The sequence below is a fragment of the Heteronotia binoei genome, chromosome 14, assembly GCF_032191835.1.
Source record: "Heteronotia binoei isolate CCM8104 ecotype False Entrance Well chromosome 14, APGP_CSIRO_Hbin_v1, whole genome shotgun sequence".
NCBI lineage: Eukaryota > Metazoa > Chordata > Lepidosauria > Squamata > Gekkonidae > Heteronotia > Heteronotia binoei.
The window spans coordinates 63,282,156-63,302,334 of record NC_083236.1 but is presented as its reverse complement, the minus strand read 5'-3'; the positions used below and the strand labels follow the sequence as shown (position 1 = coordinate 63,302,334).

The 20,179-nt window shown below is 47.2% G+C and overlaps 1 protein-coding gene across 1 annotated transcript in view; it reads right to left on the bottom strand.

Moving 5' to 3' along the window:
- The window catches only part of CDH13 (cadherin 13), a 1,257,603-nt gene that overhangs the window by 19,605 nt on the left and 1,217,819 nt on the right, over positions 1 to 20,179 (bottom strand). The window contains exons 12-13 of the mRNA XM_060253738.1: positions 14,471 to 14,701; positions 5,596 to 5,814 (exon numbers count right to left, since the gene is read on the bottom strand). Coding sequence (XP_060109721.1) covers positions 5,596 to 5,814; positions 14,471 to 14,701 — 450 coding nt within the window. The remainder of the gene's footprint in view (positions 1 to 5,595; positions 5,815 to 14,470; positions 14,702 to 20,179) is intronic.

Here is a 20,179-nt window from a genome sequence, read left to right as displayed (position 1 = left end):
CAATAGGGTCGCCAGGTGCAACTGGCAAAACCCCAGGAGGAACTGGGGGGGGGGCGGAGTTATGCACACCATCATTTACAGCACCAAACTGGAAATGAGGTCATCATGTTCAGGACACTCTAGGACTTGCCTGAAACTCTATGCCCTCATTTCCTGCGAGGTCTCCTGCTATAAATGGAGACCTGGCCCTTCAACCACCCAAAGCAAAACTTGCCTGGAAGCTCACATTAATGGAGGATAGATCTATCCATGGCTGTTATCCATGCTAACTAAATAGAACCTCCATGTTCAGAGGCAGTGTACTTCTGAATGTCAGTTGCCAGGTAGGGCTGCCAAGTTCCTGCCCCCCAACCCACTGGCAAGGAGGAGGCTGCCGGGGGGGATCCCTGCCCCCGCCCAGTGAGTTCCGTTGCCATACAGGCATGTGCGGCACCCGGAAGTGATGTATCACGCAGGGCACACCGTGTGGGGACGCTCTAGGAATTCATGGGGAACTCTATGATTTCACACAGGGACACTCTAGCAATTTGGGGAAAACTTTATGGTATCGTGCCCAATGTGATATGTCCCTTCTGTGGGGGACTTGGCAACCCTATTGCCAGGAGACATCGTGCTCTGTCTATGGGGTCCTGGGAGACTTTGGCTAGTCGCTGTTGGGAAACAGACCCTCGCCTAGACAAACCTTCAGCCTGATCCAGCAGGGCTCCTCTGAAGAATTCTGCTGGTTCTAGTGCATGCACATTCCAATAATCTAATTAAGACAATGTTTAATGGTTTATGTATTCAGGATTTGCAGGTCAGGAGGGAAATGAAACCATCTAGCCTCTCTGGCCTCGAGGTTCATTGCTGAAACGAGGGAAAGAGACCGAGAACTCGGTCGCGAGGCAGGGGGAAGAGCTGGTAGGGGTTTGACATTTCAGCTGGAAGGCTGGAGAAAATTAATAGGTGGTTAAATACGTGGATAACTTTGAGGCTTGTTTGCAATCACAGCCGCCCTGACTCGCCGTCCCCCTGCACACCTGAGGCCTTTCACACTTAGTTTGACAAATTAATTTCAATGCAGAGTCCACAAAACTCATTTAATCTGTGCGCATCAAGCTTCGTCTTTGCTGCCTCACTTCGCAGCAGGTTAATGGAGTATTTTACTTAGGGCTGCTGCAGTCAAACTTTGCAGTTGACAAAGCGCCCTGGAAACAGAGAACAAGTCGAAGCACTTAGACTGACTTGGGGAAAGTACCAAGCAACTGTTTACAGACAGCCATTTCCGAAATAGCATGGTTGCCATTCCCTCCTGAAAGTAGGGTTGCCTGGTGCCCCCACTCACCAGGGGATGGGGGGGGGGACTTACAACCAGAAATAAAAAGGCTTAGACCTGGTCATCATCTCTGCACAGGAAGTGATGTCATCACGCCAACGATGTCTGGGTGACACTCTGGTATTTGGGCAAAAACTCTACGGTGAAACCTGCTTCTACCATAGAGCTTTAGCCCAGTTGTCAGAGTGTCACACGTATGTTGCTGGTGTGATGACATCACTTCCTGTGCAGTGCTGGCAACAAGGTCTAGGCCTTCTCCTTTCTCCTGGTAAGACCCCCACACCTTCCAGCTGAACTACAACTGGGGTAGGGCCTAGTGGTGGGGGACGTTCACCTCCACTGGGGGTTGGGCAATAGAACGGGACTTTGCTATGGGGCATACGAGAGTTGCCAGTCTCCAGGAGGTGGAAATTGCCTGGAATTATAGCCGGTCTCCAGGTTACAAAAATCAGGTTCCCTGGAGAAAATGGCTGCTTTGGAAAGTGAACTCAATGGCATTGTACCCCACTGAGGTCCCTGGCTACCCTAAATTCTACGGTTCTAGGGGGAAAAGTACTTGGTGCACCACAATGTATTAACATTAAAAACTGTACATTAATAAAGTTAAGAGTATTTCATTTTATTTCAATATATTTCCATGTAGAGTTTAATTTCTGTTATTATTGTTTTTTTCTTCCTTAATAAAGTTCATTGATAACGAAACGGTCACTTCTTTTGGCCTACAACTCCCATCAGCCCCGGCCATTGGCCATGCTGGCTGGGGCTGATGGGAGTTGTAGGCAACAAAACATCTGGAGAGCTACCCTTGGCCACCCCTGGAATATGACATATTTTAAACCTAAAAATAGCAATATAAAAATAACAAAATGGTCACTTTTTGTTGCATGTGACTATGACTTATATGACTTATTTCAATCCTAAAATAATAACAATCCTAAAATTATTAATGGTTATCCACAATTATAAACAATTATAAACATCTATGGTGCTTTTTCCATGGGGGCTTTTTCCCTTTGGGGGATTTTATGTGGGCTTCTTTCAGTTTGGGCTTTTTTCCATGTGGGCTTCTTTCCGTGTGAGTTTATTTCCATGTGGGCATTTTCCTATGTGGCATGTTTCCATGTGGGTTTTTCTCCTGTGAGCATTTATGTCCCTGGGTTTTTTCCTTTGGGCTTTTTTACGGTTACCAATTCTACAGTGAAAGTTAATCCCAGATTCCCCCCCTTCCCCGTTACTGGTGCAGTTGGAATACCATTTTTATCTTGCTGGAGAGTCCATATGCTCTGTAGCAATCCTTCAGAACTATTACATTCCAACGGTTCATTCATTTAAACACACACACATCACTTGGCTGACTTCCTGAAATGGCACATCTTTGATGCTTTCGATAATAATTGCCCCATTTAAATGATAATACCAAGATGTTTTGTTCTGGCAGGAGATTCGCACCAGGGTCACGGGGCTATAGAGACGCTCGCTCGTCACATTGTCTATTCCAGGCTCCAGATTGTCGAACTTATGCGCGCAAACACGGAACTTGGCATGGGCTAGCCAAAGCGCTCACTTGACTGTGGGGTTTACCTCTGAGGCAGAAGCGCCTCATAAAGTACAAGCACCGCGAGCCGAGACGGGGACAGAAGGGAGATTTTTTTTGCTAAAAATTAAACCTGCAACTTTTGCCACAAGCCATCGAGATATTTCATCTGTTCCAGGCCCATTAAGGATCTTGTCGTTTTTAATGGCATCATCATCCTTGATTATTCTGATAAATATTTGGACTGCTGACGAGATTGCGCCGTAGTTAATGGCGGTTATAAAACAAACACATCCGTGTGTGGAATCACACTCTCTAGATGTGAAGCCGGAAAGTTTGGGCAACCATGGCGGCTCCAAGCGCTAAGCCGCATATTTTAGCTCTTGGAAGCATAGAGTTGGAAGAGTCCTCCAGGGTCATCTAGTCCAACCCCCAGCACCATGCCGGAAATTCACACATACCCAGTGACCAGTGCTCCCTCTAAGCTGAGTTAGTGTGAGCTAGCTCACAGAGTTTTCGCCTCTGGGCTCACACATTTTTGCCTTCGCTCAGGAGAAATGGCTCCAGAGCAAACCAATTGATGCAGGAGCTCACGACTGCAATGCCAGCAGCTCATGAAGTAGAATTTTTGCTCACAAGGAGGAGGGACGGTGGCTCAGTGGTAGAGCATCTGCTTGGGAAGCAAAAGGTCCCAGGTTCAATCCCTGGCATCTCCAAAAAAGGGTCCAGGCAAATAGGTGTGAAAAACCTCTGCTTGAGACCCTGGAGAGCTGCTGCCAGTCTGAGAAGACAATACTGACTTTGATGGACCAAGGGGTCTGATTCAGTATAAGGCAGCTTCATATGTTCTTCATATATGTTCAAGTTTCCACTGCTTAGAGCAGGGGTGTCAAACTCATTTGTTATGAACTTTGGACTTTAAATGTAACAAAAAGCTGAATTGTATCAAATGATGAATGTGCGCAGATAAAGCTGCATTTCTTGATATAGCCTGAGTGTTTGCAATGCTTTAGCACAGCCGTTTCTGTTTTGATAAGTATCTACACGCTGTGGTTTCCTGTATATATTGAATCCCCACTTGGGGGCAGGGGATCCCCTGGTTTGGATTTCCCTCCTCCCACTTCAGAGTCATTTGAAAGTGTGTGTGTGGCGGGGGGGAGAGGGAAATGTCTGCTGGGCACCCCATTATACTCTCTGGAGACCGATTCCCATAGAGTATAATGGAAAATTGATCTCTGGGTGTCTGGGGATTGGGAGGGGGGCTGTTTTTCGAGGTAGAGGCACCAAATTTTCAACATAGCATCTGGCGCCCCTCCTCAAAACACCCGCCAAGTTTCAAAGAGACTGGACCAGGGGGTCCAATTCGGTAAACTCTTGGGCTACATAAGGGATGTGTGGCTTAATATGCAATAAAAAATGCTTAATATGCTACAAAAAAACAAAAACAAAAGCCCTGCTGACCAGGATGGTCCAAGGTTAGGGTTAAAAGCTCTAGATTGGGAGATCCTTGGACATCTATGGGCAGAGTCTGGTAGGCTTGCCAATCCCTAGGTCCTAGCAGGGGTTCTTCCGCTTTCCCAGGCTCCTTCCCGCCTCCAGTCAGCTGGCCAATGGGGGACCATTGTGCCTTTGGAGGCCTCAGTCTCCGATTGAAAGGCTTCCTCTTGGGAAGGTGTATCTGTGTAACTTTGAAGAAGCTGGCAGTGACTCGCGAGTAGAGAGGCCAATTCCTTGCTTCAGAGTCACCAGAAACAGGGGGCAGGCAGGGGGAGGGAAATGTCTGCTCAGCGCTTCATTATTCTCTGTGTGGAGACTGATTCTCATAGGGTATAATGGAGAATTGATCTGGAGGTTTCGGGGGCTTTAGTGGAGCGGTTTTTTGAGGTAGAGGCACCAAATTTTCTGTATAGTATCTAGTGCCTCTCCCCAAAGGACCCCCCAAGTTTCAAAACGATTGGACCAAGGGGTCCAAGTCTATGATCCCCAAAAGAAGGTGCTCCTATCCATTATTTCCTATAGAAGGAAGACATTTAAAAAGGTGTGCTGTCCCTTTAAATGTGATCGCCAGAACTCCCTTGGAGTTCAATTATGCTTGTCACACCCTTGTTCCTGGCTCCACCCCCAATGTCTCCTGACTCCACCCCCAAAGTCCCCAGATATTTCTTGAATTGGACTTGGCAACCCTACATCAGGGATGTGTGGCTTAATATGCAAAGGAGTTCCTGCTACAAAAAAAAAATAAAAGCCCTGCTGACCAGGATGGTCCAAGGTTAGGATTAAAAGCTCTAGATTGGGAGATCCTTGGACATCTATGGGCAGAGTCTGGGGAGGGTAATGAAAGGGGCCTCAATAGGGTATAATCCGGTGAAGTCCACCCTCCAAAGCCAAAGGTCCGATTCAGTAAGCAAGGCTTCTTTTTGTAGCAGGAACTCCTTTGCATATTAGGCCACACCTCCCTGATGTAGCCAATCCTCTTGGAGCTTACAGTAGGCCCTGTAAGCGCTTGGAGGATTGGCTACATCGGGGAGGTGTGGCCTAATACGCAAAGGGCTTCCTGCAACAACAAGAGCCCTGAGGATGAGGCAGCCCCATGTCGTGTTCACGTGTGACCTTCTGTACGCCATTGCAGTGGACTTGCCATGGAGCCACAATCCCTCCCTTCAAAGGGCTCGGAGACACAACTCAAGCAAATCGGGCGACATCAGAACGTAAAGCCGTTTCAGGCGGGGGTGGGGACAAAACTTACAGTATAAACTGAAGAGCGAAACGAAGAGTAGGACCATGCTGAGGTGAAGGGTGGAGGACGAGCTGCAGTCCGGTTTGCTGTATTTTGTGCAGGAACACACCTGCATTTTCAGTTCTATATTGTTAGTGAGAGGAGGAGTCCCCGAATCCGTCACGGAGATGGGGATATTGTAGTGGGACTTCTTCAGGTTCTGAGGCAAGAGGACCTGGGCGTGAGTATCTGGAGGAAATCAGAAAAGACGTTAGGGAGGCCAAGGCTTCAGAAGCACGAGTAAGTTCATATATAGCATGCGACAGTTACCTGACGGAACCAGAGAGGAAAACGGGGCCTTTGTATACAAACAGGGTCGCCGGGCTGGAAATAGGGTGGCCAATCCCCAGGTGGGGGCAGGGGATCCCCCGTTTTGGAGGCCCTCCCCCCCGCTTCAGGGTCGTCAGAAAGCGGGGGGAGGGGAGGGAAATGTCTGCTGGGAACCCTGTTATTCCCTATGGAGATTTATTCCCATAGAAAATCATGGAGAATTGATCCGCGGGTATCTGGGGCTCTGGGGGGGGGGCTGTCTTTTGAGGCAGAGGCAGCAAATTTTCAGTACAGCATCTAGTGCCTCTCCCCAAAATATCCCCCAAGTTTCAAAACGATTAGACCAGGAGGTCCAATTCTATGAGCCCCAAAAGAAGGTGCCCTTATCCATTATTTCCTATGGAAGGAAAGCATTGAAAAGGTGTGCCGTCCCTTTAAATGTGATGGCCAGAACTCCCTTTGGAGTTCAATTATGCTTGTCACAGCCTTAATCTTGGCTCCACCCCTAATGTCTCCTGGCTCCACCCCCAAAGTCCCCAGATATTTCTTAAATTGGACTTGGCAACCCTAGCTGGAAAAGGAAGTGACATCCCCATGTCACCAGTGACACAGGAAGAAAAACAAAGAAGGCAAAGAAACTTAACCCAAAAACTGGAGTAAGAAACCTAAAAGGTTAATATGCAATTAAAGGGCCGAACATTAAAAAAATCATAAATCAACATACATGTATTTATTGTTGAAATAGGGTTGCCCATCCCCAGGTGGGGGCAGGGGATCCCCTGGTTTGGAGGCCCTCCCCCTGCTTCAGGGTAATCAGAAAGCGGGGGGTGGGGGGAGGGAAATGTCTGCCAGGAACTCATGATTCCCTAAGGAAGCTTATTCCCATAGAAAATAATGGAGAATTGATCAGCGGGTATTTGGGGCTCTGGGGGCCCTGTTTTTTGAGATAGATGCACCAGATTTTCAGTATAGCATCCAGTGGCTCTCCCCAATATACTCCCTAAGTTTTAAAAAGATTGGACCAGGGGGTCCAATTCTATGAGCCCCCAAAGAAGGTGCCCCTATCCATTATTTCCTATGGAAGGAAGGAATTGAAAAGGCGAAATGTGATGTGATGGCCTTGAAATGTGATGGCCAGAACTCCCTTTGGAATTCAGTTATGCTTTGCCACACCCTTGCTCTTGGCTCCACCCCCAAAGTCCCCAGATGTTTCATGAACTGGACTTGGCAACCCTATGTTGAAAGCTAAAACCATTTAAGGGCCCATCGTAAGCCTCTATCCTATGTCAAATCATAAAACCTCAATGGGAACCCACTCAAGTTGACAGCTTAAGAGGGGACTGGATGAACATATGTGATAGAATCCTAGAGTTGGAAGGGACCTCTAGGGTCATCTAGTCCAACCCCCTGCACAATGCAGGAAACTCACAAACGCCTCCCCCTAAATTGATCAAGTAAAGTGACGCACAACTCTTGGCACATAGGCTCTGACTTTACTTGATCACTTCTGGACCACGTGGCATGCAAAAAACACACTGAATGCTATAGGTATGCTCTTGATTAAGACATATAAGGCTATAGAACAAGAGGCCTCAAGAATATCCCTAAGCCTTTGTCACTTCACTACATTTCCTTGGGGTCCTGCATTGTTCTATTGCTTTATTCCGTTCTGTATTATGAGCCAATATGTGTACTTACCTTTCTGACCTCTGAAGAAGACTGATTTAGGTCGAAATGCGTCCCGTCAAGTTGAGGAGGTTCCCATTGAGGTTTTATAATTTTACATAGGATAGAGGCTTATGATGGGCCCTTAAATGGTTTTAGCTTTCAACAATAAATACATGCATGTTGATTTATGATTTTCTTACACTTTGTTTTTAATGTTCGGCCTTTTAATTGCATATTAACCAGTGACACAGGACCAGCTGGTACTTGGGCAAGAACTCTATTGTAAACGTGGCTTTCACCATAGAGTTTTTGACCAAACACCAGCACTTCCATGCACGACCAGTGATGTGACGACATCACTTCCAAGACACACTAACCCTAGTGCTAAAGCTATTGCTGGCAACCCCAATACATCCTCTGGATTGAGTCCTGTTTTAACATGCAACAACGTCTTTGTGTTTATTGGGGAACATGAAAACTTTGTATCACATAGGGCTCTTTTTTGGCAGGTGCTCCTTTGCATATTAGGCCGCACACCCCTGATGTAGCCAATCCTCCAAGAGCTTACAGTAGGCCCTGTAATAGGAGTACTGTAAGCTCTTGGAGAATTGGTTATATCAGGGTATGTGGGCTAATATGTAAAGGAGCTCTTGCTACAAAAAGAGCACTGGTATCACTGAGCACTGTGAATTTAGGGGGAGGTGTTTGTGAGTTTCCTGCATTGTGCAGGGGGTTGCACTAGATGACCCTAGAGGTCCCTTCCAACTCTATGATTCTATCACGTATGTTTATCCAGTCCCCTCTTAAAGCTGTCTACAAGCATAGACATCTGCAAGAGGAGATAGGATAAACATATGGAGCAGAGGTCCATCAGTGGCTGTTAGTCACAAGGTCTAAATGGAACACTCCATCTGGGGCAGGGATGCTCTGTCTTCTTGGTACTTGGGGGGCATATGGATATATATTTGAACTGCATTCAGATATATATTGTGAGCGGGCAGGCCTCAGATTCCGCAGGAGCTCACAGGAGCACAGCTCCTGAACCTTTCTGAGGCTTCCCTCCACCTACCTCGTCCATTGAATAGTAGGTGCAGCTGCATAGCAATCCCTGGATTAGGAGAGCAGGCAGCCAGCCAGCCCCCAGCAGCCCTCATTAGCCCCTGGAGAAGCTCACACCACCCTTTCTCCACTTCTTATGTGATTTTGGACGGTGGGTAGATTTCTGACTTTTTGACTGTGGGGAGGGGTGGCCAAGGAGAGTCCCAGGTGAGCGAGGCCTGCTTGGGCTGGCTGGATCTCTAGCCAGCCCAAGCAGGTCTCGCTCACCCAGGGCTCTCCTTTCTTGCATCGGGTTGCTTTTGGCTCGGGGTGGGGCGGCATATGCTAACGGCTAATGCTAATGAGCTCCACCACCTATTTTTCTACAAAATAACCCCTGGTGAGGGGGTATCAATAGAATCCCTTTCACGTAAACAGCATTGCGACTTGCACGAGCGGAAGGGGAGTTAGATCCATCAGCAACCATTCCTTTGATTCGTCTGGGATGCTTGCCATTCGGTGCAGTTGGCAGGGGCTATTTCAGGCAGCATTCCAAGTCGTCCGGGGACGAGGGAGAGACCCCCAGTTCTTCAAGCTTCTGGTTTGGGGCTTTTCCACGCAACTGGAGCCATGGGAAATGGCACCAGGGACTCGGCCAACGCCTATGAATTTTGCACCCTACCTATCTATTCCCCCCCCCTTAACAAGCGACTTTAAAAGTCAATGTAAAAAAACAATAATAATCTGAGCCATCCCTAAGCTTCTATAGAAGCTAGAACATCTGTGTTTGCAGGTGTAATTAAGCAGGTGGGAAAACCTGTACGGCGGATGCCAGCCACACGTTGTCTACTCCTGCAATTACCTCCAAATAGAAACTGGCAGTGGCATTCATTGCCCCATTGTCTGGAATTATGGCAAAGCACCCAGTGGGCTCTGTTTTCCAGGGCACTTTTTTTTTTTTTTTTGGCAGCGTGAAGACGTGACAACATTCCCACTCGCTTCAACCACAGACGATTCAACGCATTGGGTGCCAATGCAATAAATGCCGCTCTTCAGAGGATCCTCCGTAGAAACCTGCAGAGCTTTTTTTTTATAGCAGGGACTCCTTTGTCTATTAGGCCACACACCCCTGATGTAGCCGATCCTTCAAGAGCTTACAGGGCTCTTAGGCCCCCCCCCCTTTAAAGCCCTATATGGCCAGGGGCCAGCATACCTTCGGGACCGCCTCTCCCTGTATGTGCCCCGTAGGTCTTTATGATCAGCGACCCAACAACGTTTGGTAATATTTGGCCCCAGAGCTGTCCATCTGGCCTTGACAAATGCCAGGGCCTTTTCAGCCTTGGCCCCTGCCTGGTGGAATGAGCTCCCCTTGGAAATCCAGGACCTGGGGGATCTGCTCAAATTCTGCAGGGCCTGTAAAACAGAGCTCTTTCGCCAGGCTTTCAGCTGAGGCAATGGATGTCACTTGTTACTGGCCTCCCCCCCTTCATTCCATCCCAATGGTATAAGACCTGCTGGATCTGGACCCACAGGCCATGTCTGTGAGGCAGAGCCTGCCGGTTTTGTCTCTATTGTCACTCTGCAGTTTTAGATTTTATATATTTTAAATTGGTCTTTTATTTATTTATTTTTTATACTGTGGATTGTTTTTATGATGTAACCTGCCCCGAGCATGTTCTACGGGAAGGGCGGGCTAAAAATTGAATATAAATAAATAAGGAAATAAAAAATTAAAAAGATCTTAGGGTCTACTGTAAGCTCCAGGAGGATTGGCTACCTCAGGGGTGTGTGGCCTAATGTACAAAGGAGTTCCTGCTACAAAAGAAGCCCTGGGAACTTGTCTGCTTTAGCCTTCTTTGAGGAACTGAATTTGCGGACAGCTTTATGTTGGAGAAAATCTCAGACTCTATCAAGGAACCTGGCCAGCGCTTCAGTGTTATGGCCGAGGGCGAGTCTTTCAACATTCTTATCTCCTCAGCGCTTCCCCCCACAACCCAGATTCCACAGGAAAGCCTACAGATGCTCTGCCGACACCTTGGTCCCTTTTTCAAATGAATCCGGGATGCTTTGTTGGTTTTTCACAAGAAGAGCCGCAAATGCGAGTGAAGTAGGAAACCGACACATCTTCAACCAGGGTTTCGGGTTGTTAGTTCCCCCCCCCCCCTCTGAAGTGAACTGTGAATCCCAGAAGGAACCAAAGCAAAGTTTTTAAAAGGGAGGGAGGAAAGCTTTGAAGTAAAGTTTGCTTGGCTGTGTTGCATGATGCTGAGCAGTTGAAGGACTGAGCAAACCCTTTCTGTTCTATTGAGAGCCAGTTTGGTGTAGTGGAAAAGTGTGCGGACTCTTATCTGGAGAACCAGGTTAGATTTCCCACTCCTCCACTTGCACCTGCTGGAATGGCCTTGGGTATGCCATAGCTCTGGCAGAGGTTGTCCTTGAAAGGGTGGCTGAAAGAGCCAGTTTGGTGTAGTGGTTAAGTGTGCAGACTCTTATCTGGGAGAACCGGGTTTGATTCCCCACTCCTCCACTTGCACCTGCTGGAATGGCCTTGGGTCAGCCATAGCTCTGGCAGAGGTTGTCCTTGAAAGGGTGGCTGAAAGAGCCAGTTTGGTGTAGTGGTTAAGTGTGCGGACTCTTATCTGGAGAACCAGGTTTGATTTCCCACTCCTCCACTTGCACCTGCTGGAATGGCCTTGGGTACGCCATACCTCTGGCAGAGGTTGTCCTTGAAAGGGTGGTTGAAAGAGCCAGTTGGGTGTGGTGGTTAAGTGTGCGGACTTATATCTGGGAGAACCGGGTTTGATTTCCCACTCCTCCACTTGCACCTGCTGGAATGGCCTTGGGTCAGTCATAGCTCTGGCAGAGGTTGTCCTTGAAAGGGCAGCTGCTGTGGGAGTCCTCTCAGCCCCACCCACCTCACAGGGTGCCTGTTGTGGGGGAGGAAGATAAAGGAGATTGTGAGCCACTCTAAGACTCTGCGATTCGGAGTGGAGGGCAGGATATCAATCCAATATCATCTTCTTTTGGCCCTGATTCAGGGACTCAATGGTTAGTAGCAGGGGTCGTTTTGTAGAAAAATAGGTGGTGGCACTCATCCAGGGATTGTTATGCAGCTGCACCTACTATTCAGTGGACAAAGTAGGTAGGTGGGGAGGAGAAGGGGGAGCTCTCAGAAAGATTCAGGAGCTGTGCTCCTGTGAGCTCCTGCTGAATTCAAGGCCTGGGTAATAAAGAAACTGCATGCACATATGCCCTGTGGACTGACACTTTTATTTCCGCATACAACAAACTGCTTGTGCTTGTTGGGAAACAACATGAGAACTTTGTATAACTGGGAGAGCCAGTTTGTTGTAGTGGTTAAGTGTGCAGACTCTTATCTGGGAGAACCGGGTTTGATTCCCACTCCTCCACTTGCACCTGCTGGAATGGCCTTGGGTCAGCCATAGTTCTGGCAGAGGTTGTCCTTGAAAGGGCAGCAGCTGTGAGAGCCCTCTCCAGCCCCACCCACCTCACAGGGTGTTTGTTGTGGGGGAGGAAGGGAAAGGAGATTGTGAGCCGCTCTGAGACTCTTTGGAGTGGAGGGCGGGATATAAACCCAGTATCTTCATCTACCTCACAGGGTGTCTATTGTGGGGGAGGAAGGGAAAGGAGATTGTGAGCCGCTCTGAGACTCTTCGGAGTGGAGGGCGGGATATAAATCCAATATCTTCTTCTTCTTCTTATGTTTATCCAACCCCCTCTTGGAGCTGTCTACAAGGACAGAGTGCTTCAAAAGGGGATTGGATAAACGTATGGAACAGAGCCAATTTTTAGTTCAGTAGCACCTTTAAGATCAACAAAGTTTTGTTCAAGGTGCGAGCTTTCGTGTGCACACACACTTCCGCAGACACAATAGAATGGTGGTTAATAGTTCATATAGAGAGAGGCTATTATCCACAGAGCCTAGACCAAACTTGCTTAATGTAAGAGCCATGTAGAATAAACATCGGATGTTTGAGAGCTGCCAGACACGAACATCAGATATTTGAGAGATGCAAGGCAGATGGGAGGGCAGGCAGGAAGGCAGGAAGGAAGGAAGGCAGGAAGGCAGGAAGGCAGGAAGGAAGGAAGGAAGGAAGGAAGGAAGGAAGGAAGGAAGGAAGGAAGGAAGGAAGGAAGGAAGGAAGGAAGGAAGGAAGGAAGGAAGGAAGGAAGGAAGGAAGATGGGAGGGAGGAAGAGAGGTGGAAAGAAAGCAACTTTAATTTTAAATACATTCCCCAAGCCATCAGCTGGCTTGGCTTGGAGAAGTGATTTAAAAAGTTAAATGCCTTCTCCAAGCCAGCTGATGGGGTGGTGGGGGCTTCAAGAGCCACACAGTATGTGTGAAAGAGCCACATATGGCTCTTGAGCCACAGTTTGGCCATTCCTGGTCAGCGGTGAGGGCGGGATATAAATAAAAATAAAAGTATTATAGATGGAACACTCTGTCTGGGGCAGTGATGCTTGGTATTCTTGGTGTTTGGGGGACAACAGTGGGAGGGCTTCTGGAATTTCTGATGGCACTTGGGCTTTGGCCACTGTGTGATATAAAGTGTTGGACTGAATGGGTCATTGGCCTGATCCAACATGGCTTCTCTTATACTCTTAGGTTCTTAAGTGTGATGGGAATTCTGTGCCTCCCTGAAGCACACGGGCTCTTTTCTGTTTGTAGCACACAGGAAGAAGTGGATTAGCCTCCCCCTCTCCCCATTGTTTTTTTCCTACCCAGACTCTCAATAGCAGCTGTATGGGGTGGTTGTTGGGAGGACACAGAAACAGCAGCAGTGGTGGTAGGGCCACAGCTGTTTTACCCTGTGTGCTGAGGTCACACGCAGAAAGGAGCCGGTGTGCCTCTGGAAGGTTCAGCCTCACCGCCTGCAAGAGGTCAGGTATGAAGAAACCGGCAGTGGCAATGCAGGGCAATGTTAATCCCCAAGATTCCCAATAATGAAGTCCTTTGTTTGGTTTCAAATAGACTGGTTTATTTAGGGACTCAAAGGTGCCCCAAGGAACATGGTTCTTGGAGATCCTGAGATACCAGAGGTTACATGGTTACTATATAGGGTATCATAAAACGTTGCAAAAGGCACTTCATTCAAATCTAAGGTTCAAAGGGTACAGCAGTGACTATCTGTTTTACTACAAAAGCATTCCCACACTACAGCGCAGACTGATGAGGAGCCTGTGAATTTTAGGGAGTGCATCTTTTAGACACAGCATGCCTTCCCCGGTAACGTAAATATTTTTTTGCCAGATGGTAAGGCATACGTGGTTGCTGGGTTGTAAATAATGGAGAAGGACCAAAGTATTAACCTGACATTTGTCCAGCCATCTTGTAACAAAATAACCGGGCTTGACAGGCAAAACATGTGAATTAGACCTTATTTTCCAAATTCGCTTTAGAACTGAAGTGCTGTGGTTTGTACTTCAATATCAGCACTGCAATATAGATGCAGAGGGCTTTTCAACATTCAGTGCATAACCAATATACAGTGTCTTAATGGTAAAATGAGGAAGAAGGAGGAGGAGGGGGGAGAGGAGTTGGATTTATATCCTACCCTACACTCAAGTATCTCAGAGCAACTTACCATCTCCTTTCCCTTCCCCAGAACAGACACCCAGTGGGCCTGAGAAAGCTCTTGCAAGAATTACTCTTCAGAGAACACCTCTTGAGAGAACATATGAATTTAAAGTTTACTTAATATTTAGATTGACTTAGGAACCCTCAGCTGGGTAGAAATGCTGTACTAACATGTTTTAGAGAAATACATATAGAAACTTTGGATCATAGTTGGGGGCGAGAGGAAAGAAGAAAACTGATAATGCATCAGTTAGCTCCATCAGTCTTACTGTTAATTCTGTTGATCTTCCATACTTTCTCTTGACCAGACTGCTTGCTCAGCTCAAATTTGAAGGGTTCCGTGTTGGGTCGAAGATCCTTATCTAAGGCCCCCAAGATGACCTTCACGTCTTTCTGATCTTCACAGACCATCGCCACCATGGGATAAATGGAAGGGGCGTTATCGTTCACATCCTCCAACGTGACCTGCAGCGTCCCCGTACCTGTGGCCGGAGGGCTACCTACGGAAAAAGGGACCGACATTTATGAATGGACCACTATAGACGCACTGTGCAGCGGTTACAAATATTGACTTCAAACCGTTCGGTCCCGCCTCTTGGCGATCGCATTCTCGAGGCAGCTTCTAAATAAAGAATTGCAAGCAATCAAAAGATCGTGAAAGGAGTCAAAAGCAGGCGGCTGAACAAAGCAGGAGTCAAGTTGCACCTTTAAGACCAACCAAGTTTTATTCAGAACGTAAGCTTTCGTGTGCTCTCTAAGCACACTTCATCAGACGAGGGGATCAGGTATTGTGGGCTGAAATACAAAGCAGTTTGTTGATTAAGTATGCAGACTGGTCACATGGTAAACCACTATGGCCTGGCCATTTGGTCTGGACAGCCATAAAAGGTATTAAAGTCCTCTGCCAACTGGTGTTTCTGTAAATCTAGGTGAATCACAAAAGGACGTGTATTTTCTAGTTGTAGTCCACCTAATTTACGTATCAACATCAATCTATGCATTATAAACATCATTCTAGTCTGCCATTAGAAAACATACAAGAATACATAAAATGAAAATGGGTTAAGTATATGTAATGAGATTAAATAGCCAAAGTCCCTTGTTTGAGTATGTCAATATAAAACATTATTCTGATACACTATTATAAAAGAGAAATGCATTGGAATACTGTGGACGTATAGCTACGCTCACCGAGTATAAAGCAGGTGGCGTTATGAGAGTAGACGTAAAACATCAGCAAAACCATCATTACACCCAGAAGCAATAAAACCATCTCAAAGTTACAACTCACGGCCTAAAAAACTAATTAAGAAATGCAGGAAACAACATAAAATAAATGACTGAGTAAATGCAGGGGGGAGGCAGGGAGAAAGGGAAGCATCCCGCCTCAGACACTCCACAGGAAACCCAAATCGGGATGAACAAAAATTCAAGGATTTTTGCAAAGTTTTCACCTAGCATCCCAACACAGCCCTGGGTGGTGTCACAACTCAGGGGGATCTTACCAAATGCTGCCACCACTCTGGATTAAAGGCTCCCTTTGAGAAGGCCCAGAGTCCCCCACCCACCCAAATCCTTCAGGCCTTCTTTAGCTTAGGCCAAATAATAGGCGTGAGGATCAGGCACAGTGAACAACAACAAAAAGGTTTATTTTAGTGCAGTATAAATTAACAAGGTGCATTAACCAGTAAAAGGGCAATGGGAAAATAAACAAATACCCTAACACGTCTATCTCTACAGTCCCTACTCTAATACTACACTTACCCCCCTTGGGTAAGGGCCTTTCCCTTGTTTCCAGCTCTTCAGGGGACAGCCTGCCTCTAGCTAAAAGTTCCAGGGAAAGAACACCCACTTCCTGGGCCTGGCCTTTATATAATCTCTTCCCAGGCCCCACCCCTTTCTCGGCCTGTTTCCCTCCAAACCCCTTGCTACCCAATCACAGGGACAGAGAGGATCCTGGGAGATGTAGGCTTTCCCCAGTAACTCCTAAGCAGGCTTCCCTGGGGCCTGGAGGCCCCGCTAGGCCCAGGATCATGACAGGTGTTCACATCCAGGTGGAGAAATTCCTAGAGATCTGGGGGGTTTGGGGAAGGGAGAGACCTCAGTGGGATATAATATGGTTTATGGTTGGTTTATGATTTATTAGACTTATTTCCCATCCTCCCAGCCAAATAGGTTTGCCAATCCCCAGGTGGGGGCAGGGGATCCCCTGGTTTGGAGACCTTCCCCCTGCTTCAGGGTTGTCAGAAAGCGGGGGGAGGGGAGGGAAATGTCTGCTGGGAACTCTATTATTCCCTATGGAGATTTATTCCCATAGAAAATCATGGAGAATTGATCCGCAGGTATCTGGGGCTCTGGGGAGGGGGCTGTTTTTTGGGGTAGAGGCACCAAATTTTCAGTATAGCATTTAGTGCCTCTCCCCAAAATACCCCCCAAGTTTCAAAACTATTGGACCAGGGGGTCCAATTCTATGAGCCCCAAAAGAAGGTGCCACTTTCCTTCATTATTTCCTATGGAAGGAAGGAATTGAAAAGGTGTGCCGTCCCTTTAAATGTGATGGCCAGAACTCCCTTTGGAGTTCAATTATGCTTGTCACAGCCTTGATCTTGGCTGCACCCCAATGTCTTCTGGCTCCACCCCCAAAGTCCCCAGATATTTCTTGAATTGGACTTGGCAACCCTACAGCCAAAGCAGGCTCAGGGCGGCTCACACCCAATAAAATCACAATAACATTTTGACATTAATTCAACACATTAATTGCATATCTAAATTAAAAATTAAAACATTAAAAACAGTCAGGTGCTAATATCATTGGATGTCATTTCATTTCCGATGGCATTTGATATTTATTAGGAATCACTCCTTACTACTGTATCGGTTCTCCAGATGGCCAACAGCAGCTCTCCAGATGTTTTTTGCCTACAACTCCCATCAGCCCCAGCCAGCATGGCTGATGGCTGGGGCTGATAAGAGTTGTAGGCAAAAAACATCTGGAGAGCTACCGTTGGCCACCGCTGAATTAAAGGCTAGCTGGAATAGTGTGGTCTTGCAGGCCTTGCGGAACTAAGTGAGGTCCCGCAAGGCCCTGACTTCCTCCGGCAACTGGTTCCACCTTTAGGGGGCAGCAATCGAGAAGGCCCTCTCTCTGGTGGTTTTCAATCTTCTCTCCCTCTATAATACCATAGAGTCCATCTTCTGTTGCAGCCATTTTCTCCAGGGGGGCTGATGCCCATTGCCTGGAGATCATTGATAATTGTGGGAGGTCTCCAGCCTTCACCAGGAAATTGCAACAGATGGGAGAGTAGGAGATACGCTATCAAGCTCCGTGAAATAATCACAATGTATTTCCAAGTTTTTTCACTGGATCAGTGAGAGTCGTATCTGAAGACTGTGTTCAGTGTGAAAGACTGTATGGTCTCAGTGCCTTTGGTGTTGGGGGCGGGGCGGGGAGAGTGGGAGGGCGTCTAGTGTCCTGGTCCTGCTGATGAACCTCCTGATAACACCTGGTTTTCTGCCCACTGTGTGACACAGAGTGTTGGACTGGATGGGCCATTGGCCTGATCCATCATGGCTTCTCTTATGTTCTTCTGTGACACAGAGTTTTGGACTGGATGGGCCACTCGCCTGATCCATCATGGCTTCTCTTATGTTCTTATGCCTGGAGCAATGATGCTCTTTACTCTTGGTTCTTGGGGGGGGGGGGGTGGCATTAGGAGGGATTTTGGGGTTCTGGTGGTCCTCCTGATGGCACCTGATTTCTGGCCACTGTGTGACACAGAGTGTTGGACTGGATGGCCATTGGCCTGATCCAACATGGCTTCTCTTATGTTCTTCTGTGACACAGAGTGTTGGACTGGATGGGCCACTTGCCTGATCCAATATGGCTTCTCTTATGTTCTTATGTGACACAGTGTTGGACTGGATGGGCCATTGGCCTGACCCAACATGGCTTCTCTTATGTTCTTATGTGACACAGTGTTGGACTGGATGGGCCATTGGCCTGATACAACATGGCTTCTCTTACGTTCTTCAGTGACACAGAGTGCTGTTGGACTGGATGGGCCATTGGCCTGACCCAACATGGCTTCTCTTATGTTCTTATGTGACACAGAGTGTTGGACTGGATGGGCCACTTGCCTGATCCAATATGGCTTCTCTTATGTTCTTATGTGACACAGTGTTGGACTGGATGGGCCATTGGCCTGACCCAACATGGCTTCTCTTATGTTCTTATGTGACACAGTGTTGGACTGGATGGGCCATTGGCCTGATACAACATGGCTTCTCTTACGTTCTTCAGTGACACAGAGTGCTGTTGGACTGGATGGGCCATTGGCCTGACCCAACATGGCTTCTCTTATGTTCTTATGTGACACAGAGTGTTGGACTGGATGGGCTATTGGCCTGATACAGCAGGGCTTCTCTTATGTTCTTATGGGTAATTGATTTACCAACAGAAGAACTTGGACATACACTGTGATTTTTTATTTATTTATTATAAAGATCGCTATATTTGTTCCAACAGACTCAAGAGGTGTTTTTCAGCCAGAATTTAACAGCATATCTCCTACTCACCTGGAAGTTGGCAACCCTGAGCCTGGCTCAGATAGATTTTGTTGTTGTTGTTGTTGTTGAAAGACTCTTGAGTAAAGTTAGCCGGTGTGGGATAAGAGGACAGGTTTTCTTAGGGATTAAACATTGGTTAAATGACAGGAAGGAAAGAGTAGGAATAAACCGAAAGTTCTCACAAAGGAGCGAAGTAAGCAGCAGGGACCCACAAGGAGAGGTATCATGTCCGTATTATTAAATTTGTTCCTAAATGATGCAGACCTAGGGGTGAGTAGTGTAGCATCACTGGCCAGATTTGCAGATGAAAACCCAGGCTGTGAAGAGCTCCAAGAAGACCTCCACAAACTGGATGATTGGGCAACTATGTGGTAAATGAAGTTCAGTGTTGGAAAGTGTAAGGTGATGCACACTGGGACAAAAAAAAAATCCAACTTCAAGTACAGGCTAATACTTGAATCAGTTGAGCATCTCATATTACACCATAATATGTATGTGGATGTCTGTATGAAGTTCACTGTCCCTCTGCTTCAATCTTACCCCGGACGTTCTGATAAAGAAATCCCAGCGAGTCTTCTGAAAGGGACTAACTTTCGAACAACTATTAAACTGTGCAAAATTCTTTGCAGCTGCTTATAGAACACGCCAGAGATCCACAGCAACAAGTTGATTTGTTTTATTACAGGGTGAAATTGAATTTTTATCTCGTTTTATATTATTGTCCCTCGATTGATACCTTTTTGTTTTATGCTGATCTATGGCTGTGATAAATATTTGATTGATGGATGGATTATAGGCTAATGGGGTGTGAACTTCTTGACAAGAAGAGGTAAAAAAAAATCTTGAGGTTGTAGCTGAAAGCTTAATGAAAGCATCAACCCAGTGTGCTGCAGTGGTGAAAAAGGCAGTGACACCACGTTGTTTAGAGTACGAGCCCAGCTGGGACACAGCAGATATCATGACTCTACTATGTCCCATGGCAACACTGGTGTCCGTTCAGATTTGTGTAGGGAATGAGGGCTGGAGAGTGGAGATGAGGGCCGAATGAGCTTCTCTATGCAAATCATGGTGTGCTACTCCCAGGATTGGCCCTGCCACAAGGCAAACTAGGTGACTGACTAGGGTGCCTGCCTTCTGGGTCGCCAAATTGGGTGTTCCCCATGTTATCAGTGCAGGGGGCGGGGTGCTAGACATTAGTCTTACCTAGGGTGCCAGACAGTTGAGGGCCAGCCCTGGCTACTCCAGCATCCAGCAACAGACTTTAGACTTGTGTCAGGAGTTTACCAGGTAGAAGGACGGAGCGGGTAGCTAACACACCAGACAAACATGGCAACCTTATAGCCTCCTGTCTAAAAGGGAGAGCCAGGGGATGCTGCTAGAAGCATTTCTAATGTAGACGTCTGTCTTCTGGG